The sequence below is a fragment of the Squalius cephalus genome (assembly GCF_949319135.1).
Source record: "Squalius cephalus genome assembly, chromosome: 21".
NCBI lineage: Eukaryota > Metazoa > Chordata > Actinopteri > Cypriniformes > Leuciscidae > Squalius > Squalius cephalus.
Window position 1 is genome coordinate 22,547,901 of NC_137142.1, and position 26,216 is coordinate 22,574,116.

A 26,216-nucleotide genomic window follows, 5' to 3' on the forward strand; every position below is an offset into this window, starting at 1 on the left:
GAAATGGTAGCGTGTACCCTGAACAGGTGTTACTGTGTTGTCTCGTTGTTTTGATGTATTGCCTTTGCTGTACAGAGCTACTTCTGTACCTGCTTTGCCTCCCGCAAGAGCTCCTGTTTAGTTGCTTGTAAGGGTCTGAGGGTCTCGGTCCAGGCTTGTTGCCTGATTGCCTTTTTTTAGCATGTTATGTGCAATAGTCGAAATAGGAAAAAATAGGTTTGCGAATGTTTTAGGGCTGCCAAGTTTACTTAATTTTAATAATATATTAAATGAGTGATGATTAAGAGTTAAATGCAAGTAGTTAAAGTGAATGCAAATTGCTGATTACAACCCATTTTACTTCTGTAATGCGACATGTTTTCAGGTGAAACTAGTGAGAAGGATTTTATCAATCAAGAATTAGTTGGATGGTGAAAATGGACCTTTACAAACCAAATAGCTGTTTGGTTGTTAAATAATGCTTATCCAATAGCTCGCAAAGTCTGAATGACTGAAAAGTTGCTACAGAGGAACAGCAAATTATTACTTTTTGATTAAGAATTACATAGAAACACAATAAGGCTACAAACATAAAAATAAATGGGGTATATTGATTTCATTTTAAATTTGTTTAACTCTATCCAATTCAAACTGCTCTTTGTCATTTTTAAATGGTCCTAAATTTCAATTAGTTTGAATATGAGCAGCGATCTGTGCTGTAATTTTTATTTCTTAAAGAGTAATTAAATGCAGTAAACAGAATGAAATGTGTAGAGACACATTTCAGCAAATCATTATTAATCACTTTAACATTAATCACTAACAGCAAAATTTCTAATTTAGAGTCTTTATTTTAATTCTATACAGTAACACTATATTTTGTGTGTGTGTTTGGCATTTTAACAATGCCTACAGCAATTAAGAACAATCAGTGTGTTGTAATAAAATTAAAATACAGTGGCAAGTAAATAAATAAATAAAATGAAATGAAAAAGGAAACACGTGCATGTTCATTGAGGAAAATGAGGAACAGACAAATATTTAATATACCTCAACATATATAGTCGAATTGCTGTGTAAATGTATTCTACAGTTGTTAAATTAAGGATAATATTAAGTATTATGCACTGGGATAATATTTACACTCACAATTAGGTGACACCTGTTTGTTTTATTTACTGCATCTACAGTATATGGTACTGTATGTACCATGTTAAACTGCATTTTTCTTAATCTGTTAAAGATAGAAATAGTATCTGGGCCTTTGTATATATTTTATTTATTCATTTTTGCCAGGAAACAGTGGTTTGTTTAGGTGCAGAGCTACTATAGTGAACAATCAGAACTAGTGGCATAAAATCTTTTAAGGATATTGGAGGATTTTGTTTGAGACATACAGACTTGGCTTGTTAGTCTTTGTCTGGTCGGAGTGACAGGACAGACTGTCTTCTCTAGCAAGAACAAATGAAAATACTGAATATATTATTATAATACTGCATACAGCTGAGTAAACCCCACTTCAAGCACTGTCTGCTTTGTGCTGAAGCTTCCAGTTAATTAACCCCTGACCAAAATAACCTTTAGATTGGCCCATGATTCTGTTATTCGTTATGGCCTCCTATAACTGTGTTCGACAGCCAAGTGTTTTACTTTTGCAGTTTTTTATAGTGGAATAAAGTATAAATGTATATTTTTGAATTCCCAATCGGATCTTAAAATTGACATACTGAACTGTTTTTAAGAGTATTATTTGTAAGAGCAATCTACTAATCATTTGTGATCTCCGTAGTGATTGTGACAGCTAATCTGATTATTCAGCAGGTAGCGTGTGTATTTGTTGGAGGTGGGTGTAGTTTCTTCATGCCAATCATGAGTGCTGGTGGAGCAGCCGTGGATTCCTGCGGTGGACAGCTGTTTGTTATTCTTCTGTACTGCTCTTTAAGGAGCGACAGGAGGTCGAGATGTGGGCTCTAATCATTAGCACATTAGCCTAACACAAATACTCTGGTGTGGTTGTGTATGAGAGCACGAGGGAGATTAAATCATTAGAGATTTGCTTGCTGCTTTTCTTAAGCAGTATTAATGAATGAGACTCCTTGATTATATCTTACATTAGCGGTACAGTGCAGAGTAGTAAATTCGGGCTGGGGATTTGAAGAAGCGGTGTTGTTGGGCAGCGCCCCAAGGCTGCCGCCACGCTGAGAAGGGGCCGCTCGTAGCAGGATTTGCCACTGGTAAACACAGTACATCATGCTTTTGACTGAGAAATAAAAGTGATGGGATTCGACTCCGTAATTAATCCTGACCTTGATTCGTGTTGAATGCGCAGTGTGCTAAAAAGAGGACAAAAGGAAAAAAACATCCATTGAATAAAAGCAACAGTGAAATCATTTTAATTGACTAGGATAGTCGCTCAGCAGGGGGATTCAAGACGCTTGGTAATTTTCTTTGTTTGTTTGTGAAATCGTATCCCCCTTTGACTACGTATTGTTCATTACTGGTCCGAATTGTGCTGTGGAGCGGGAGGCTATTCAGATGAATATTTCATGATGGGCTGTCAAAATTTGCAGAAGTAAAATTTGGCCTGACAAAAAATGATGACCCACAAGGTCATTATTGAAATAATATTAAACAAGTAGTTGTATTGCTGCAGCTGTGACTCTTCATTTTGTCTTTGAATCTGAGGAGAATTTGTTTGTTGGGGGGTTTTTTTCTTTCTTTTTTTCCCACAGACAGTCTTCGATTTTAATTTTCAGTCTAGGCCACGTAAATTACATTCAACAGTACAATGGAATAAATTGAATACAAAGAATTTTCATGGGCAATTGAAAGTATGACCTTCATAAATGCAGCTATCAGTAAAGCGTGTAGCATAACTATTACTTTGAAAATATCAAACTTCTTTTTATTCACTTCCTTTGTTATGCTTCACTGTCATTGTTTGAATGGGTTTTAGCAGACAGGCGTCTTAAAACTAATAGGTTTTTTTGTGCTCATTGAGTGCTCATGAGAATAATATTGATTTCTGTGTACAAGTGCCAGATTCAAGAAGAATTAGTTACCCAGGTTTTAAAGTATCTGCCAGTCGGCTCAAGTAGTTAAAAGTTGGACGGCGATCGGCTTCGCCATTCCCAGGTGTCCGGGATCATTTTTCCAGCTCCCAAAAGTGTCGAAAAGAGAAAAGAGGAGTGGAGCAGCACAGCCCCGTCGGTGTTTGCGCAGCGCTACCGCTGCGTTTCACTCGACTTGCCAAAGCTAACATGGGCTGGATGTGGAGAGGCAAATTTGCCAGCGTTAACTCGGATAAACGAGCTTTTCATTCAAAGACTACCTTCTCGTCATAATCTCAGGCAGGGCTGTCAGGGCCTGGCCCCTCTCTTCCTGGACCTCTCGCTCAGGTTTTTAAACACGAACCCAGGGGTCTGAGAGACAGGGCGAATGGGTGAGGTTTTTTTTTGGGGGGGGGGGGGGGGGGGTGATGTAGAGTCAAGTGAGAGAGAATGTAGACCTGGAATGATCTGCATCTCAGGTGCCACGCCTCAATAAATCAGTTTTGGGCCCCAAGGACGATGGGATAATTGAAATGTTTTGGTATGGTTGTCCTGAAGTGAAATGTGCGTTAAATGTCTCTCCTCCTCTGTCTGTCTGTCTTTCTTTCTGCTTTTTTCTTCTTTTTTCCTTTTGCTGGGTGGGGTGGAAGGGCTGAAATCGGATCCAGCAGTTGGCTTCAGGGAAGCTTCTTTTGGCCCGTAACGCCGGGACCTGCGGGAGCCATTATAAAGCAGAACTCACATTTTTGCATTTTCAAATGGATTTAACTGTAGGGCTCAGTCCCCAGCGCTGACCCTGTTAACATTCTGCCTTGTCTGGGAACGCGTAGAGTGGGCCAACCTTTACAGGCTCCGTCGCTGCTCTGGAGCTAGAGGTGTTGCGTTTGGCAAGCGAAGAGGGCTTTTGAGAGACGGCTTTATAGGCGCAGAAATACATCTGCCACGGTCCTTAGTGTGTCTATTATTCTATAGTGCATTAATGGTCTGGAGAGGAATCATTTCCTGAGTGTAGTTAACTACATGCTTAGAGAAACCCTACCCAAAGCTGGGGATTGAGAGGACCTAATAGCCTAGTTCCCAGCCCTGGCTGTTCTCCTCAGGTTCTGTTACAATACAGTTACAGTCTGCCCAGTCAGAATGGCCTTGATTTATCATCTTGATTAGATTTATGGCGGACAACGCGGAGTAAAACAACCCACTTGCCCTCGGTTCCAAATCGTATAGCGTGTGAGACCCTTTCGTGATTTGAACCCTTGCTTCTGGCTACGAAGCCTCCAAGGGAACCACAAACCTTAATTACGGGGTTGGCTACGCTTTTGAGGTTTGCATTGCTATCAGTACAAATTAGTGGAGATAAAATCATGTTTTTATAGGATTTCGTAGTGCATAACAAGGTTTGTGTAAGAAGGTCACAAATCACGGCCTCTTCTCAATCAAGATCTTTTTAACACTGAGAAGCTATTGTTTGAAAGGAAATAAGGGAGCACTGATTGCTTCAGTTATCAATGCGCACAATGTTGAGGTGCACCGCTGCATGTATGAATACATTCAGCCTTGAGAATTCTAGCTTGTTTAATTAAATTCACAGTTTGAGGAAAAAAATGACCAAGCTTTTCCATACTGAATGCTGTGTAATTGTTTTTATCCATTCCAGTGAGCATTGAATTGACAGTCTGTGGTGAAGGTGGTACATAAGTGTTTTCAAATAGATTCAGCTATAGCATTTATACTGCAGTATATCCGTTGAGCGATTTTTAAAAACCAACATCAAGCGCTAAACAAGAATAGTCTACTTTTCAATCTGACGCAAGTGGATTTCAAGTCTTGACCGCTTTTTTAAATTTAGAATGCCACCAATATATCGACATCCTGCCATGCACGTCTGAGGTGTTAACACGTCATTTGGAATTGAACTGAGAATTATTTTTAAATTCCAATTCAGTTCCTGAATTTGAATTGTGATAGCAAACAGGATACAGAATTGCAATTGAAATTTAAATGCAGGAAAGTATAATTAAAATGAATTGAAATTCAAATAAATTCACATCAGTGATAGAAGCATGGATGAATGCATATGGTTTGAAATAGAGCTGGGTGATATGGCCAAAAACATTATCATAATAATATTTTTCATTTCAGTCGATATTTCAAGTTTGAAGGCACATTTTTAGCCCCTAAGTGAAAGTTGTAGAAACCAGACGGTTAATTGTGGTTTTAAACTACTTTACTGTCAGAACATTACAAACACTTCACTTTTTTTTTTTTTTATTCTTTACACTTTTTTTTTTTTTTTTTTTTAACAAAATAAATATCCTTATAGAAAAATGTATTTCTTCGTTTCTGCATGTGCTAACGGATGATATTGTTTCATGTCATGAAACAGGTTCGTGTTGCCTGACTTTGACATCTTAAGCACAGTTTGCAGTGCAGGCTGCAATATTAATAATATTACATGTTTTGTCTCTTAGAAATGCACATTTGACAGCAGCTTGAGTTGACAGTAGTAGTAGTTGACAGTAGTTGTTAGGATGCAGATGTAAATTTGCATTTTCTGTTTGTCAGTGCTGTTTCATCTGGCTAGTTTAAATCACAGAAACATTTGTGTTCTTCACTGAATTCAAATGCTTCTCACTGGATCTCACAGCACTGTTAGGTGGTCACGTGACCAAGACGATCAGCGAGTAAAAGCATCTGCTCTAGTAAGCTCGCGCTGCAGTTTGAACTTTGAGCCAAGCGGATAAATGGTCCATGTGGCGCGGTCCAAGTGAGTAGCGCTGTTTCTTTCCGCTTTTGGTGAATAAACATTTATATCGAACATTTATCAAACTGTTGTTATCGTTTTATCGAGAAATTATATGACGATAATTATCGCTATCATTTTATCGCCCAGCCCTAGTGTGAAATATTTGTAGAAATTTGTTTCGTTGTCATCGTTATTAATAAGGTGAAAGGACACCTCATTTTCTAGAATGCATACCTGTTTTGATTTTATTAGAATTATAACTACAATGCAGCAATAAATTCTTCTTTCTGTCATTATATTATATTAATTATATTATTATGTAAATATTATTCATTTTCACAGCATTAAAGTAAATCATATAGGCCTATTTTATTATTATTATTATTATTATTATTATTATTATTATTATTATTATTATTATTATTATTATATTATAAATGATTTCGAGTAAAAAAAAAAAAAAAAATTATAATAAATAATTGTATTTAATTATTACTTATTTGGTGGGACTAGTGAAATAAAATAAAAAAAATAAAAATATTTAACCAATGGAAATCTTCCAGCAGAAATAATTATATGATGATATATACTGTTTGTATGGAGCTCTTATAGATTGTCCCGTTTAACACAGTAATCATACTCCAGAGCATCAGGGCATGCTGTGTGCAGGCTCTGCCCATACTGTCACACTTAAACGGGGCAATCGAGACAGCTTGCTTTATGGTTTGGTAATGGCACCCTTATTTTTCACAGGAGTGGGGTTTTTTTATTTATCAGGCCAGTATTTATGGAGATTAATGAAGAAGAGTTGGGCCTGCTCTGCTGTAGTGAGTGAGGAATCTGGAGTGCTGTCGGTCTCGTAAATCAGGCACTCCGTGCTCACTCATGTCTCAAACAGTCATCTCAGCCGCCAGATATGAGTCTTACTGCTCTCCATTAAACTCCCACAGATGTTTCCAGGCCTGGCAGGGGGGGTCGAGCGGGGGGTAAGATTATGTTGCTCACAGCAGAGACATGTAATCGCATACACACAGCTGCTAGTCGTTTCTTAATGTTGTAGCTGCTCAACACTTTATTTTTACACCGTTCCACACTCACACACTTCTCCTCTTAGGGTTCCTTGTATCTATTATCTATTATTATCTATTATATAAAAAAAACTTCTATAACCTTCTGTCTGTCATCTATTTTGAAGTTGTCAAAATGTATGTAATCAATTCATCTGTTTTTAGTTTTGTTTATTTATTTTTATTTAAAAAAAATTATCACTGCTTATCCCACATCTGTGTCATTGAGAAGTTAAAATATTCCTCCTTGTATGTCTCTACCTGTTCCCAAGAAACCAAAGGTCCTCTCTTGTCAATTCAGCATTCAATTAGGCATTTAATGGTGAACAACGTAAAAACAGGACTCATATTCACCATTGCATAAAATATTGTCATGTGTGCATTTAAAAAATGTTTTAATTAACTTGGGCTTTCATTTTTCTCCTAGCTTGTTTTCATTCTTTGGATAAATTGATAATTTCCTGTCATGTTCTTGTCAGGCTGTGTGGGGTGTAAAACTGGCTTTTGTTGCTTTGCAAACCCTTGCGGCACTGTGGGGTCAAAGGTCACTCGGCAATGCCTCTGATCCTGTAGCTCAGTTTGAATGGAGCGCTGCCTGCAGCATTTGAAAGGTTCTTTCTTTCTCGGAGAAGGGCGAGGGGGAGGGAGGGGGGGTCAATTTGTGCCGATAAAAGAACACAATGCAACAGAGCAATGAACAGCCCTGTCAAACAGGGGAGTTTATTAACACACCATGAATTGCACTAGAGTGGCTCCTGGTCTTCTGTTTCAGAATCAAGCTGCAGGGCTTGGGAAAGACAAACAGGAGCTCAATGAATCTGTTTGGTGTTCAAGCCTCGAGCCACTAATACCATCATACACAAACAATTTTTGAAACCTTTTACCGTAGTTTATTTGCTGTCAGTTAACATCCAGTTTGATGCAGACACACAGAGAAACACGCACACGCACACACACACACACACACACACATACCACCCAGTAAGTGAGTGGCCTCGGTCACAGCATTAATAAGCATGATGCATGCATGAATACAAATCACATTATGGAGATCAGTGTTAATATATTTTAATAATACCTAGTAATACTATTGTATAATCTGCTATGTATTATGTAGAATACTATATATTAGGGTTGGACAATATATCAATACAAGAATGTACATATCATTATCTTTTGGCTTTTTGATGGTGTGCATTTATTTAACATGCATCTTAATAAAAAATGTATTTACTTGAAGTGATTTTATTTATTTTACTTCCACAAATGATAAAAACCATTATTTTAACAATTAGCTGATGTTGGCAATTATATTCGAAATGTGTAATGTAAGAAGTTGAAAAAAAAAATTTACATTATTATTTTTTCATTTATTTAAAAAGCCATGAAGAGACTGATGACAAATTAAACCTGACTTTTGGATCGATTCATTGACCGTTTAAACTGATTCATGAAATAAATCAAATTTACTGACTACTAATGATGGTCTTTAGGGAACCTAATGGCTAAACAAAAAGGCATAAATGCGTAAAATTGTGGATATTTCAATATATCACCCAGCCCTTATGCACATTAGTACTTACCTTTTAATATTTGTTGTACTTTATATAATTTATAATTTGCTTGATCTTATGCTGTTCTGAACTTGAATGACTTAAATATCTCATCTTAAATGTAATCTGTTTCTTAAAACTCTTTTGAAGACTTTGAATATAGTGCACAAGTTTATGGTGCTTATTTGTCATATTTGGAGTTCTCGTTGACTTTTCACTGGAAAAAGAGCACCGTGAACATTCTGCCTAACATCTCCTTTTGAGTTCCATGGTAGAAAGTCATGGATCTAAGTGAGGGTGAGTAAACAACTACGCAACTGTCATTTTTGTGGGGAACTAGCCTTTTAAGACATTCTCATTCACTTCTCTGTCCACCCCTCCCCCCGTTTCTCACATCCTCTCTTTCTCACACTCCAATGCCCTCCCCCCCAACCCCCAACATATTTGTCCCAGTACGCCACTGATCTTTTCCCTATGGGCGTCTGGCATGTGCAGGAGATCAAAGCACAGTGTCAACTTAAGGTTCAGGGGCAAAAACAATTCACCTGCAGCTCCGTCTGGGTAGGGGAAGTTTCTGTCGCTCACACACTATTTCCCCTTTATAACCCCCCTCACCCCACAGACTGGATTAACCTCCCATGCATCATGGTCCTGGACCGAGAAGCGCAAAGCACCATTTTACGACCAGATAAACTCTAGCCATAAATTGACCGGTGGGTTTCACAACCTCTCTCTCTCATATTAATGAGAGATTGAGAGAGAACCTAGTCTCCCAGACTATGCCCCCGTTGAGCGCGCCAACTTGCAGGACACCCAATAGAAAGAGTCCATTGTGACGGATCATTGTGCGTCAGCCCCGGCAGCACGGGCTTGTTTGTCTTATGAATAATTCAGCAGGCCTCTCCAGCACTAAACAACAGAGGCCTGTACTGTATGTTTAACCAGTTGGATAGGGAAAACCAGTATGTTTGTCAGATAAACTCTGCATGGCCTTGATGCGCAAGCATTCTGTTCGGCCGCGTCTGAAAGGTTAGTCTGGGAAATGGGCCTTCGTTGGTGCCTCTGATCTGATCTCTCAGCAGATAGCACCTGGTGATTCCTTACAAGTATGTGTGAGTTGCATAGAAAAGGAGAGAGTCAGACCGGATGGTGTCATTTACACTGTGCTACCGCAGTGTTCAAAGACATTGGTAACTCCATTCTCTCTCCCAAGCCCTTGTCCGAAACAAGACACCGCACAGTCACACTGGAGGCCGCCGCCCTGGCCAAGAGGGGAAGTGGCATTCACAGGCTCTCACAGAGACCCGAACACCTCCTGCTCTCTCCTCTCTGAGGACGCTTTCACACTGGTGCTTTTGGAGAAGGCCTGACTTTGGTTTGTTTGGTTGGGTTGAAAGCCATTGTCTGTACTTCAGATGAATTTATTTATTCATTTGATTTGTACTTTTAGTTTAGTTTTTACTTGAGATTTATTTTAATATATCTTATTTTGTCTTATCTTATCAGACTGCTACAAATCAATCTCTTGGTGTAAAAAAATAAAACTTTTATATGTGCCAATGTAATTGTACTGTTAACAGACTTTATAGTGAAAAAGAGTAGATCATAATGTTGAATTAATGCAAAAAGTCAGTATATTGTGTTGCCGCCGCTATTACAGAAGCTTGAATACAATTTTAAATAAATATTATAAAAGTATATAAATAATATTTTAATATTAACCATTATCCCAAAAAATACATACTGTACATCAAAATAAAAATATTAATACATTTGAATATTACTAAATAGTGTGAATTCAAAGACAGCGATATGAAAAAGATGGTGGTAGTATAAAAAAATTACCTGTAAAATTTTTGCTAATTTCTTACAAAGTGAAACAAAATCTTGTTTTTCTCAGCGAACTTAGCATGTGTGGAAAATGTTTCATTTTATTGTTAAAATTGCCTACAGAATTTGCTGATTCCCTTGATGTCATGACACAATCATAATTCAGTTCAGATCTTAACAGAGACCTGGAGTGGGGAACTGAAACTCTGGTTCTGAACAAATTGTCAAACACAGTATAAAAACAGTCTGCGTTCCTGCACATAACCCAGCAGCTCTGTGCTTGTGTGTGTTTGTGTGTCCCTTGATTGTTACGTTAGATTGCTCTAAAACTGCCACTTATTGGGATGGTGTGGGCACTGCAGTCGCACAAGCAGCTTATGTAATGAGACATTTTTTTCCCTCTCACTTTCCCCCTCCATCTCTGTCTGCCTACACTCTGAGAAAATTAGATGGTGCAGAAATGCCTGGGATTACAGGGAAGCGTGGCTGCGTGTTTGTTGCTCCCCGGGCTGTGGCTGGGAAAAGATGAGATCTGTACAGGGAAGGATGTGCGAAATTCCATATTTTCAAAATCAAGGAGTCAGTGGGTTGCATGAAATACTAGTTAACTAGTCAGTCTCTAGAAAGCCCTGTGTTATCTATCCATCTATCTGTCTGTCTTTCTCTCTGTAACATTGGAAATTCCAATTAATTTTAAAAGTCCTTTCTTTCTAAAATGGTCTTTTCATATGAAATGTTGTCATGTTCGAATCCTTTTTGTGAATCGGTTAGTTCATATACAGTAGTTCTTGTAAATTAAAGGGTTCATCATCGTTTCAATTTTAGCGGTTTTATTGTACATTTATCAGTTTAAATAATTTGCCGCTAATTTACAAATTACGTAATGTAATTGGATACTTATGTGTTGACATCCTTAATAGATTCAGTATAGTTGGATAGCCCTGCAGAGTTTAATTCCAACCCTGCTTACACACACACACACACACACACACACACACACACACATACACATACACATATACACACACACACACACACACACACACACACACACACACACACACACACACACACACACACACACACACACACACACACACACACACACACACACACACACACCTGTAGTTTTCCAATAAGCCTGAATGACTTGATTAGCTGGATCAAGTGTGTGTAATTAGGGTTGAAGCTAAACTCTGCAGGGCTATAGCCCTCCAGGAGCTGAGATTTACACCCCTGAACTTGATAGTACAAAAAAGAAAGCTCCAGATAAACTAGTCAATCTCACTAATCGACTTGTTGGTTCTTGAATGACTCAACCAGCATGACCTATTCCTAGTCTGGACAGAGCGAGGAAGACTCCTGACAGGCCCGCACGCATCTGATCATGCCTCTCCGAGTCGCCGGCTGTCTTCCTCCTCCGGCCCTGTCGCTATGGTGAGGATGTCACATGGAAACAGCCCAGCATTGGGAGGTGTGAAAGAGAATGTCACAGACAGCAGTCCAAATATGACACCATTGGCACTGGGCACACGGGGGAAATGGCACACAACACCTCACTAAGCCACCTAAGCGTGAAATAAAGCAGATAAGAGAAACTGACCAGATGTTTCGCTCTGCGGGGGGGGGGTGGGACGTGAGAGTAAACGGCTGATGGAAACGGTGAAGTCCTGAGCTTGTTAGCCTATTGAGAGAGCTGAGACTTGAGTCCTATAGCAATGACTGATTTAATAGAAGCAGACAGTGCTCATCATTGTCAATCATGGTGATGTGCCGCTCTCTCTTCCTCCCCTGCCTTGTTCTGTCTCTCGCTCTTTCTTCTTTTTTTTTTATTCGTTTTCTCTTCCCTCTCTACCTCCTGAGCTTTGGTGCCAGGCTGGGCAGGCTCTGATGGGCAGACGGCGAGTTGTCTTCATTATAATGCCTTTATTTATTCATGTGTCTGCGGCCAGTGACAGCCGTGCCTGTGCACAGCTCTCCTCTCTGTCTGCGTCCTTAGAGATATGACTCATTTTCATTTCTCTCTTTCTCTCTGCTAACATCATTCTCTCTTCTCTGTCAAGTGCTGCTTTCAGTTAGCTTCAAAACTGACATGCGAACGCACAACACGCATCAGTCACATCCAGTGGCCCACGTCAGCACAAAGAGGGTACTCGTCAACTTTCGGGTGGAGGAATCGCTTGATGCAGGGGGCTTGTGCGGGCCAGATTGCCTCATGACCACTTTTGGGAGGCAGGCGCTGGCTATTTCAGTTCGGTCTATAAATAGTCGAGCTGCGGTTTTTGCCAGTTTGATAAGCCTGTAATTGGAGTTGCATCCATCAGGTTACAGAGGGCTTTTAATCCTGAGACGTGTTGGCTGGGTTCTGGAGCTTTTCAGGTTAAAGAGCATTCATTGCCATTGTTTAAGCCTGGGTTCACTGAGCTAAATGCTATTAGATTATTACAGTGTGTCAAAAGCAAATTAATCTAATTTTGCCTTTCCGTAGCTCTGCCAAACAGTCAACCCTAATAAGGCATTGTATTCAAACCTCCTTTTTAAGCCCCCTGGCATGAGGTACATTGGGATTTTCTAAGGATTATAGTTCAAAATTAGGTTATGTCGCTCTTTTACCTGAATTATAGTGCAGTTTGTTGGGTTTTCACGGCTCTGCTGTAGTTGGTAGTCGGCCTCTTTGTGGTATAGATCAAAAGAGAAACCGTGATTATGAAACGGATCACTTCAGTCTAGGCTCTTAGGGTTTTTTTCCCCATGTGCTTTGATACGTCAGAACCTTGATGGGCTTCTGTTATGGAGCCCAGTATTTGACTGTGCTGCGCAATGGGCCGTCAGCGGATGCTCTGATTGTCCTCTGGCAATTGAGTGATAACTGCAGCAAGCATGTGACAAAGAGGAGTGGCAGCTGGTGGATGCTCGGATACGTGCTGGGTCACCTCCCTGTGAAAAAGCCCTCACTTCTGTAACAATTAATGCCCCTCAGACATTTAGAGGAATATCTTGTTTGGGATGTAATTAGAAATGGGAATTGTAAGGAATTTAATCATTGTTGTTCATTAACGATTCATTTAGGTACTTTTGAGGAAGAAATATTTTAAAATGCAATTCCATTTCCAAACAATGATATTTTTGAAAAATATGAATAAAATCTGACACAAACTTAAAAAAAAATTTTTTTAGAGGCAACATATATGCAAACCAATAATATATCTTAACTATGAATAACAATATATAAATGTGGTAATATTCCCTACAGTTTAAAAGTTGGTCAACTTGATGGTAAGATTTTTTTTAAATGTTTTCTAAAGAAGTCTCTTATGCTCACCAAGGCTGCATTTATTTGATTGAAAATAAAGTAAAAACAGTAATGTGAAATATTAGAATATTTTTTTCATTTTAATATATTTTACATGTAAGTCTTCATTGTCACATGATCCTTCAGAAATCATGTGAAATCATCCCCCCCACCCCCACCCCACTGGTTCAGCAAATGGACTGCATTTATTTGAAATATAAATCTTTTTTAACATTACTGTCACTTTTGATCAATTTAATGCATCCTTGATGAATAAAAGAATAATTTTCTTTTTCTTTTTTCTAAAAATCTTACTAACCATAAACTTTTGAATGGTAGTGTATATTTAATTTATTTGTTTTTATAAAATACTGCTGACAAAACTTGTAATATGTGTTTCTTTAACTCAGTTCTATTTGTTTGTTTGAAAGCAAACTGCTCATAAAGAGTCCTTTGTTCAGTAAACTGACTACACTGATTGTTTTGATGTGGAATATGAGCCAGTTCTAACTTCCCATCCATAGACGCATTAGTGCACATAAGTTTTAAATTTAGGTTTATAAAAAGTAAAAGATACTTACAGTATGACTGCACGAGTGCCCACCAAGCTGCATGGACAGTTTTGGGATATGGGAAGATTTTAGTTTACTCTGACATGCATGCATGTCCTGATATATGTTATATTCCCATAATGGCCTAATTGGCTCTACCTGCAGTGTTGTAGTCTTAATGTAAAAAAACCCACTCACAGTCTTTTCCATACGATCAGCAAATTTTGAGGGAACATCAGCATTTTGCATAATTTATTTGTTTTTGTTTGCATGTTTCTCTTCACTTTCCAAACAACCCTAATGTATTGTTGCGTACAGTGTGTGTGTGAGAGAGTCTTTGCTCACGTGACCACGTGCAGCCACATTATGTCAGAGCCAGGCTGCGTGCTCTAGGCCGGGGGGCTCAACGCAGCGGGAGACACTGCTGTTTAATTTCAGCACTTCATCCCCCTCCGTAATGAAGCTTCCCTCACGCACGTTTGCTCACACCCTGCCAGTGCTGCTGGCGGGTAATTGGGATGTGACTGAGCATGAATATCCCTTACGCCTGCCGCAGACCGACCTCCCCGCGACCCTGCAGATAGCTCTTTGTCTTAATGGACATATCATCTTTTATTTAGATCTCCATTTGAAAGTAATTGTCAGCAGGAGGGGGGTTATTGCAGTAGATGGAGACGAATAGACTGGTGTTTCACAGCGGACCTCTTTGATTGGCTGCAGTTTTTGGCTGGCTTTGATTATGAGAGTCGGAACAAAGGTGTGTGCTGTGCCAAGCTGTTTTTAGAGGCCCGCCCCGACCCGGTCCTTCCTAATCATTGGAGCTCTTCTGTCTCCAGTACAATCAAAGATGTATGCATGTACCATTTGAATCACAATACTGTCATGTATATGTTTAGATGTGTTTTTTACAAACCCCCCTCCAAAGTTTACTGTCAAGTAACTGCACCTGCTGGAAAAACACTCACCAGGTGCAGTTAAAATGCAACGCAGCATGTCATGTACAAGTGTTGGGTCTGTAAACAGTAGCAGCAGGAATGATGGGAGATGACCTCAGGAAATGTTAGAATCTGCAAGGGTGATCAGAAAGGGTGGTGCATTTGGTTCTTAATGCACGTTCATGGTCTTTTAGTGCTTGTTTGTAAAAAGTATTTACCACCCTTGGACTTTCATGTTTTTTGTTTTGCAGTACTGAATTATATTAGACTTACTTTCACCCAAAAATGAAAAATCATTATAAATTAATAATTTAGATACAATTTCATTGAATAAAAGTGAAAATGATATATCTTAATATGTAATTATGAATGTTATAATTAACTTGTCATTCCAAACTCATTAGACTTTTAAAATCATTGTGTCTTCAGAAGACTTGGATTAAACTGCTCGATTCATGGATTAAGTTTACATTGTCTTTATGAACTTTTTTGAAATGTCAGTAATATAATGGACAGAAATCTCTCAGATTTCATTAAAAATCTTCATACATGTTTTAAAGATATATGAAAGTCCTATGGGTTTTGATTGCTATAAGAGATTACTTGATGACAATTTTTTGTTCTTTTTGGTGAACTATTCTTTTAACTAGGTTTTGATCCAAAATAATGACAATTATAAAATCCAGAAGTATTCACCCCTTTTCAAACATTACTAGTGTGGCCAATTGGTTTTAGACACATCAATAGTTAAATGGAGATAACTTGTGTGCAGTCAAGGGCTTTTGATTGATTTTAGTATAAATATGCCATCTGGAAGGTTCAATTTGGCAAGTCAATATTGTGGCAGAACTTGCACATGAACATGAAGGCTTCAAACAACTCCATGAAAAAGTAATTAAAAGGCACAAAGCACAGAGGATGGATACAAGAAGATTTCCAAGTCATTGAATACCTCTTGGAGTAAATCCGTAATTAAGAAATTGGAACTGTAGTACAGCTGCAAATCAAAAGTTTTGATTGACAGATTGACCAGAATTATGTCCCGTTTTTCAAGTAAAATGGGTTATAAATGCTGTTTAATGTTGATTTCAAAGAACCTGAGGTGCCCACTGCATCATTTGCCCCATCAACAATTTAGGCTGTTTACGTATTTTTAGTCTTACATTAAACAGACAGTACAGAACTACTTCCACACTGTAAACAGAGGAGTATTGCTCCACAGACAGACACAACTCTTTGTTTGGAGTGATTAATTTCTCATGTATACAGGTCATCTCTCAGGCAGAGCATCTCATTCACAAGGGGCCCCATCAACAGACATTGCAAGGTTGCAATAAAAGCAGCAAACGTAGCACCGTGTACTCTAATAAATCTTCGGAGGTTAAACCCCACAGCACTAAAAACCTAGAAAGACCTTTTCATCATCCCCATAAAAGTGGCAATGTCACAGTGTTTGTGGTGAGCCACCGTCCAGGATGCTGGAATCAGTGCTCCCCTGTAATCTAGTTTAACACAGCCTACAGACAGACACCCTCTCATTTCATTATTCCATCAGTTTTGTGAAGGTTTTGCTCCATCAGACTTGATCACTTTATATTCAGAGGCTTTTATAACACCAGAATTCAATGCAATCTGAATAGCGCCAGCCCTTTCAGTGCTGAAAAAATGACTAGGTCTACAAATATGTGTGCCTGTTGTTCAATAATTTAAATTGTTAACTTTTTTTAATGCAATGCACTTTTTTTGTTTATTTTTTAATATATTTTGAAAGTAATAATTTCCCATTTAGCCTATATAAAAGAAAGTTCTCCATAAGAATGTATTTATTTAAACTCTAGGCCTATACTATATTTGTACTGTATTTTTTTCTAATTAGTCTAAATGTAATCAATATATAATATTCAAAATATAAATATTTTATTTTCCTAATTGCTTGTCCGTGTACATACTTTACATATTTGTTAGAAGTATTTTTCTATTTGCATCACATCTCTACATTTTTTTTTTTTTTAGCATCTAGCACCATGAGCACAACATTAAAATACATTGTGTTCAAATTATTAATACTAAAACATGGTAAAAAATAAAACAAAATTGACAGTAAATGTAAAAAATAGAAAATGTTAAAATAAGGCTTAGGAAAAATTAAGTTGAGTTTTCATCATTGATCATTGCTGTCACTTTTCTAACAAACACTACATTATATTGAAATACCTAAAGAATGACTCACTCATTGTTCCCTTCCTTTACCACTTTTTAACCCTGAATTCGAGAAAATGTATTTGTTTTTTCTCCTTATCAGTTTGCTATTACTTCCTGTTTTCACTAGTTATTCTCTTGCAGAGTTGCACGCACAGGGGCCTCTCTACCACGGTCCGTTTTGCCTTTCCAGGAATTGTCAATATGTAGACAGCTTCCTAGTTCCTGGATATTTGATTTCCAGTCTTTTTTTTAACACTCAGATATGGAAGCTGTGTTTACGTGTTATAATAATCGCTTTTCCTCCTCTCTCTTTCCTTTTTGCTCCCCACCCGCTCGATCTGTCCTTCCTCTCAGTGGATGATCCAGGAGCCGCACAAAGTTGGCACCTTCTTTGGCTGCATCGGGAAGGATAAGTTCGGGAAGATCCTGAAGGAAAAGGCAGAGGAGGCCAACGTGGATGCCCGCTATTACGAGCAGAGCGAGGAGCCCACGGGGACCTGCGCTGCCTGCATCACTGGCGACAACAGGTCAGCCACCCCTTTCCTCTAGGGAGGGCCCTTATCGCTTCCTCAGGATAGCACCCCCCTGCACACACACAGTGCACATTCACACACCCCACCTCACTATGCACTGGGACTCACTGTTCCCTCGCCGGCTGTTCTGCTCTTTTCCGCCAGAGCTCTTGATTTATTTATTCGCCGGGGTTAGATCAGCACAGAGGTATTTTGATACACCGCATGACTTGGCCCTGAAGGGTGCTAGATTCCATGACTGAGCAGATATGTGAAACTGCTTTGGCCAAATTATGTGCTACCTACATGTCTGAACATTTGAGCATTTGATGTGTTTAGGTGTTGTTTACTATTTCTCTGCTTGCGATTTGTAACCATTTAAGCTTATTGACTTATCATTGTTTAAATCTGTAATTTGTATAAACTCTGGGGATTTGTTCAAGTGAACAGCAGGTTCAAACTCCTGATGGATCGCTGTCTCATTCTTTGACCATCCCCATATAATCTTAAAGGAAAATTTATTATCAAAAAATACGATTCTGATGCCATTGATAGTAGGTGTGGGAGCTTAATAATAATGAGTTTAATTATTCTGAATATTTCTCAATGATTGTGGTTCCTTAATGATTTTATTAATGATTATTTTAGCTCTTGGTAAGAAATATTTAGTAAAAGAACTTACTCTGAAGTTTGAGATTATTTTGAATTTCAACAGAACCGATGTGACAAATCAGAAATAAATAATAAATTATATATAAATTATATGTTATATAATTAGCTTTTTATTAAATTTATTTATTTGATTAATTTGATTTCATTATTAATTTGAATTAAATGTTATATTATAGCTACGTATATTTTTAATTATAGTTATTTGTTTACATTTTATGTATATACGTATATGCATTTATATTATTGTATGTTTTACTTGTATTTATTAGTCAGAAATCACAAAATGAAAGTGTATACATTTCGGTTCTGTTAGTGAGTCTAGTAACTGAAATTTATTCAGTAAGATTCTATAAAATGAACTGGCTCATAAGAGTCATTTGTTCAAGAATCAATATGTTTTGTGCTGTATATTCACAAATGTGCTGCTTAGTAGTAGTGCAGGAAACACTGTATTTTGGAACTTGAGAGACGTGGTCACTATAAACTGTTTTTGTATTCTTAGGAGTTACACTGAAAAACTTGTATACTTTACTTATGAAATAATAATTCCTGGGAGGACTATTCCTTTAATAATAATAAAAAATGCATGCATTTGCAGGGGCACCGGTGTCAGTGACATCAGCTGAATAATACATGCACCTCTGAGGCAGTCGTGATCGTTCAGGTGGTGATCTGCATTTGTTTTGCATGTTGTCAGCCATGCTATTGCCTTTTAATCAGAGCTGCTAACAAAACTATTGCAAGTGTGTGTGTACATGAGCAACCGCTCACAGGTGTGTCCCTTCTGACAAAAGAAAGGGTCTTTAGTTTAGATCATTCTGGTTGCTTTAATGTAAATTTTTCTCATCCATGCACTTGCTGTAAAAGGGTTGACGTTAAGAGAGTTTTGATAAAAGCAAATGCTAACAGATAGCTTTCTCCAGGTATTATAGACCTACCATGACATAAGGTCATGTTACGTATGTTTAAAAGGACCTATGTAGCCCAAGAATATATGAAAGTCGAGAAGGAGATTTATGAGGACTGGTCTAATTGTTTAGACTGTCATAGAGTTAGTGTGAGAGGGCTATGTATTAGAGACAGTTTGAAAGAGCAGTGGCTTGTATAGCTGTCAGCCTTGGCCTTATGAGGCTCTTCTCATTAGCACCTCACCTGTCAAAGCAGACCCTTTCATTACAGGAGATTCACAGACCTGCAGCTCAGGGCCTGAAAGCGGCTTGATCAATATCTTCCTCAATACTTTCTCCCTGCAGCTATGCAGCGCACCTGTACACAGCCGCCGGTGAGACAGGCCAGACGAGAAACGGTGTTAAAAGACTGGCTTGGGAGGGGGGGAGGGAGAGGTCACGGGTCTACAGCCTGCAGCGAGAGGTCTGCCCTTCCTCTCAGCACTGCTTCTCTCTGTGAGCGGTAATGATAGCGTGGAGGAGAGTCCGACACAATCTGCCTGGTCAGATCAGCGTGACTCTGCCACTCTAAATGCTTATTATGCCTTAATGGATTTGATTTTGATTAACACGATGACATCGAGCGGAAGGGTGTCAGATCTGCATCTTGCATGTTCCACTGTGAAAATTACAATCAGTTGCTTTTTTGTCAAGGGGATCAACCCGAACCACCTTTGTAACCAGGACTTGTGCAGGGGCGGAAAATACAGCGTCTCTTGGACATTGCGACAACACACTACTAACGCAGCTAGCCTCGTCCCCCTTTTATTTTTTGTTTATGCCTTAGGCTGGAATTATTTAAATTTGTGACTTGTACATTCCCAGAAGAAAACGGAAGACTCCAATTGAGGCGTTCAGAAACCGTGCTTACTGATATACAGTGGAGTAACTCCCTTTGGAGTGGACTTTGTGCTTTTTCCTTAGACCTTTTACATGCTCAAATAGCAACATTAGCATGTTGAAAAATGTAAAAAAGCATAATAGGACCCCTTTAAAATATTGCAGGATTTTATAATGCCATTTATCGGCCCCATGAAAATAATCAAAGCATGAAAAAATAAGAAGCATGAAAATAATTATTAGCTTACCGTACTGGCCTGAAATTTTAATATTGGTGCATTTCAAATACATAGTGAATATAGATAGGAAATTTCAATTTTGATATTGTGCATGCTTGTTAAAAAGGGTTCAAAAGAATATAAATGTAAACCAAGTGTAACACATTTATCTAATGTGTGTGTGTGTACTGTACATATTTCTGGTTACTTGATTTACATTTATATTCTCTTGAACCCTTTTTAACAAGCATGCACCTGTTCATAAATGCTCTGTCTCTGCCATTTCTATCAATGCTCTTCACTTTTCTTCCAAAAGCCATAACCGCAGGTCTATTGATTCTCATTTGTGGCCTGACTGTGCATAGCAGTGCTTCTTCTGTAAGGCTAATGCTGGTTCATTGTAGCGGCTGGCCTGTTGGGACCGCATCCTCTCAGTAACAAGTGAATAATGAGACTGGTTGTTTTTCAAAGTGGAATTAGTTGTTTTTGTTGATACGAGGACCACCGGGAGGTTAATGGAGAAACAGCAGTCCCGGTGGACGTTTGCAGTTCTCCTGAATTATTGATTTGTTTGTTCATTTATTTATGGGAAAGGTCTTGTAAGGCATTTGCACTTAAATAAAAAGAAGAGAAATAAAGAAAAAAGTGTGTTGATATTTAATTCTGGCAGAGCTGACACAAAGCAGCTGTTTAGAAAACCGTAGTCCATATGTTAGCGTATTCCGCCTACAGCAATTTACAAAGTTACAGCAGCAACAGCACGTTTTCAAGGAGCTACATAATTTACACAATCACCCTGAAGATAGAGTTGGTTTCTCTACTGCATTATGTGGTTTCTTTCATATAAAGCCATTTAAGAGAAGGAAATGGGCATTGGTGTTATGTGAAATAGACTGTGCCTTTGGGACATATAATGATGATAATTTGAAGATACAATTTTTCTCCATAACCTTCTGGAGAAAAAATTATTTCTGAAACAACATTTTATTTAGGTATTCAACAAGTAATTTTTATCTTGCTGTATTTTTTAGCGCAATTTTCCACCGGACAAAATTGCGATTGTTAACTCATGATTTCTGTTCTGTCTGTGCGCACCAATCTTGCACTTCTATCTACTCCTCAACCAGACCACCTAGAGACTTCGGGTTTTCGCATTATGTTAAGGAAGGTCTAATCTCGGGAACGCACAAAAAAAATCCAGGAAAAGATTTACTATCTCTTAGTGTTGTGATCCCATGACGTGAGAAAATTGCGCTAAAACACTCACTGAGTTTTTATTACTTGGTTTTTTTTTTGCACTGTTTCACCTGACCCCACTACAAAACATAATAATATTCATAATATACATATAATCTAATTATATATATTTTTTAATTATATTTTAGTTATTGACACACATTTGTGTGCATGTCAGAAATGATAAGAATATGTACAGTTATTTTAGATTATTTATGTCCTGTGTATATAAATAAAAATGTATACATCTGAGGTTGTTTTCTTTACAAATGTACAACAATTTAAAAGATTTTTAATTTCCAGTCCTGGAAGCTGGAAATTATATTTCCGTTAATTAAATCCTTTAGGTAATATTCAAACACACTTTTTTTGCTGGAAAATAATGGCTTACTCTGCAAATGATTTGTTTATAATATTGACCCAAATCTATACTCTGAAAGTTAGATTTACTGTAGTTTTGTGTTTTTGTTCCGTTAGGTCTCTTGTTGCGAATCTCGCTGCTGCAAATTGCTACAAAAAAGAGAAACACCTCGATCTGGAGGAGAACTGGAAGCTTGTTGAGAAAGCCCAAGTTTACTACATCGCTGTAAGTAGAAATGCCTTGACACTTTTGCCTTTTGTCACCATGTGTTGCAAAGTGTTAAAATTCAGTTTTTCAAGTTGTTGGCAGTTTGTTTATTATTTTTTCAACCAAACTATAAGATTGCTGAGGGTTTAAATGTTTAAATGTGTTTTTTTTATTATGATCTAATGGTAGAAACATTGTCATAGAGATGTAACTTCTGTTCCAAACCCTATAATGCAGCGATGCATGAAGTCCCGAAGGGCACTGTAACTGGTACTGCAAGGTGGGAAATGCAGTCTGAAGCACAGCTTGCAGCATCGTGCTCTTTGACCTGTGAGAGTCTAGAGGTTTGATCGTCAGGTCACGAGGGGGCGGAATGACTCCCTCTGAAGATCATCGGCCAGACCGAAGCTTACATTTACTGCACATGCACCTTAAGCCCTTGAAAAAACAAGTTTGTCTAAGCGCTTGTCTGCTCCGTCAGTCAACTGTGCTGGTTAATTCTGAGTACACTCTGCGAGATGAGATAGATGCAAAAAGCCGCTGCTCGTAATTACCGGTAATCAAGGTTGGTGTGAAACGAGCGACCCCATTACACTCCGACCTTATTGTTAATGAGCCATTGCAAATGTGATTGGGATGGCTCTTCATGTGAGTCTGTACCTGCTGTAAGCTCCATTCATCGAGGGAAAGTCTGGCATCCGCACGGACTCGGACATCATTTGTTGAATACCTGTATTGTAGGACTGTGATTAACCTCGATGCAGGAGTCAGTCTTTGAAGCTCAATTTGGCAGCCATTGTAACATGACACTCTAATCAAATCATTTTCGTCCCTGATTAAACGTTTTTCATCACACTGTCGTTTGGTGAATGGGAAGCTCGAGGCTATACATGAATATTGAGGAGCCGTTGTGTATTGACGGCCTTTGTGTTTTCGAACTTGACTGAATATGCCAGCGTTTATGGGAAAGTGCCCTGATGGCTCTGTCGCTTCATCGGCTTGTTGTCACGGTTGCTTCTTTTCGCGCAAGGTGCTCCACCAAACATTGAGATCCGCATCAAGTCATGCCTTTGGATGAATGGCTGTCCTCAACGGCAGAGAAAGAAAGCGAACGAGCAAGCACATTCCAGTGTTTATTGAAAGTCTTGTCCCCATTTTGTCAGCCTAGGCTTTTCGGTAGTGCTTGTTTGACAGCGATCCTGAGGGAGAGGTGATAGTTTCTGTTGTGATGCTCTGCTCAGTTTGTCCGAGGCTCAAATTTCAGCTGAGATTGGAGTGTTGAGCGTCCCAGCGAGCAGGCTTGTTTTTCCTCCACAGGTCCAAACCGAGTTGTGATAGCAGCTTCTTCAGGTCTCCGCTCAACAGACATGTTTAATGCATTTGGCCAAGCTGCACAGCCACTCCAGCCCCCCATTTTTCTTGTTCTCGCTTGCTCTCTTTCTGGCCAGAGGCAGCCCGGTGATGGTCGAGGAGTGTTAGAATTGATTATCCAGCCAGAGAAAGTTCATTACTGGAGTAGATCTTCTCCCACCTTAATGGTGGAGCAACTGTTCCTGAATTCTGCCCCTGGTCACAGTTTGGTGAGCAAGTAGACATGGAACCAGTCCCTAAGGGAGCCGGCTTGACCGCAGCATGAACACCGGCTGAGTTCTCGGTGGTCGAAGTCTCTACAGACTTCCTCTTTTTTTTCTACACGCACTTGTTTCTGAGAAGGGACTCCAGTGCTTGTTTTGGCTGGGCGTCAGATCTTGATAGTTTGAACTGAGAAACTGAAAACAGGCCAGTTGATCAAATAAACTGAGTGCTCTTGTTCGTAGTCCTGCTGGTTATCTGGGAGTCTCTGTATTCGACTGACGCAGGATTATGTAAGCGATTTCCTCTTCCACATAACCATCACAGGCTGTGGCACCAGCCAGTCTGTCCTTGTTATGCATCAAGCCGCATCTCTCTCTCTCTCTCTCTCTCTCTCTCTCTCTCTCTCTCTCTCTCTCTCTCTCTCTCTCTCTCTCTCTCTCTCTCTCTGTTTTTGAGTATCTCTTCTCCTCTGTTTGCACAAAGAGACTTCCCTTATTGTCTAATGAATGCAATCTAGACTAATTCATTAGGGCTGGCTAAAAATATTGATTTTCTGATTAATTGTGATCGTCAATCTAGATATCAAGTCATAAAATCCCAAGATAATTTTTTTATTTTATGTACTGCATCATTTATACAGCATAACCAGTGTAATATTCACAAACAATGATGAACCAGTTATTTTTAGCAGGGCTCCAGACTAACTTTTCCACTGGTTGCACTGGTGCTACCAACTTTCTCAGTTGGTCGCACCAGCACATGATTTGGTCGCACCAAATTGTTTTTGTTTTTTTTACAACATGGAATAAATCAATGCATGCTGATGAATAGTTGTCCTAATCTGCGTACCCTAGTTTTACACTGATGTAAAAAGACTGACAGTGACACAATACCTCATGTTGGCAAAATGTTTTAATCTTTTAAATGAAAACCATTAAAAATAACTATCAAAAAAACACAACGTATGTTTTTTAATGTTTGATTGTATTTTATTTAGTACTGTCAATCGATTAAAACAATTAACTAGCCTATTCACGATTAATCACACTTAACATTAAAGTTTTTAATATATTTTTATATTGTAATAATTACACATTTAATCTCCAAATTAATGTAGAAACAACATAAAGTATATTTTAAATATTTGATCTATTAGGTAGGAAATATACATAAATTGAATAAAGTTACACCTCTCAGACTTCACTGTAATTTTCTCTGACTTTTTTCTTTGATTTGATTTTTTTACATTAATGTATCACAGAAGCAGGTTTATTAGGCTACTGTCGCTTTAAGATCTTATGCATACATTGGGGATCTGGATCTGACAAGCATGCATCCGATGTTGTCACAACTCTTTGCGTTCATTTAACACTTTTTTAACTAATTTAATACTGTGCTTACAAGGATACTCGACAAAGTGAACATTTTGGCATACTTTTGTGTGTTTTTGTCCGTTCAAGCGTGAAAGAGAACTCAATGCAGCTGCGCGCTGTCTGAAGCGACATTCTGAGCGCATGAGTCCTGTGTGTGTGTGTGTGTGTGTGTGTGTGTGTGTGTGTTGTGTGTATCACACAGAGAGGAGATTTACAGACAGCGCGCCGCCAGTACAGATTTAAGTTCTTATTTTTGCGTTTTATCGCGCTTGAATTGTTTCTTAGCACTTGAATGAATGATAGCGTGATAAAATACTATAGAGCAGCCAATGGATGAAAGAAAAAATCTGATGCTGCATTATTGCGTTAAATATTTTAAACGCGTTTAACTGAAAAATTAATCGCACGCGTTAACGTGTTAATTTTGACAGCCCTAATTTTTGTATAATCAAACATAATAAACATAATATGTATTTGTCATATTCATTTGCTCACTTGGTTCCTCCCTGTCCACACCTGTGCTCTCGAGAGCGCTCGTCATCAGTTGTGTCTGAGGATGCTGGCGCGTTGGCTTGTAATTCCTGAATTCCTGTACACGTTCGTTAATAAATAAACTGCAAGTGTCTTGCGCAAGAACATTGTAGCCGGAGCTACTTCTTTCCGTTAATGTCTATGGCGAGTCACGCAGGCACTGAGCTCCGCAGCCGGGATAAAATAGTCAGAATATAAACACTTATTATAGGCGTACCGTGATTTTGAACATAAGTTATGCAACGGCGTTCTGTTGCGCATGCGTGAATTTAACTGATTAGTACATGACCATGCACTCGCACAAATGCGACCACATAAAATTTTAACTCGCACATTCTCAAAAAATGGTCGCAGTCTGGAACCCTGTTTAGTGAGTTAAATACATACAGTACTACATTAGATCCATCTGAATGGTTAATAAATTAGCATCAAGTTTATATTTTAACAAAATAATATTTTTATATTTTCCATATATAGCTGTCTGTCGGTATATCTGTCTCTGTCTGTCTGTACATCTATTTGTCTATATGTCTGTCTGTCTG

The 26,216-nt window shown here is 38.6% G+C and overlaps 1 protein-coding gene across 2 annotated transcripts in view; it reads left to right on the plus strand.

Moving 5' to 3' along the window:
* adka (adenosine kinase a) overlaps positions 1-26,216 on the plus strand; it is a 152,806-nt gene that overhangs the window by 53,783 nt on the left and 72,807 nt on the right. For both annotated transcript variants that reach the window (XM_079855205.1, XM_079855204.1), the window contains exons 5-6: positions 17,557-17,729; positions 22,105-22,213. In XM_079855205.1, the coding sequence (XP_079711331.1) occupies positions 17,557-17,729; positions 22,105-22,213 (282 nt within the window). The remainder of the gene's footprint in view (positions 1-17,556; positions 17,730-22,104; positions 22,214-26,216) is intronic.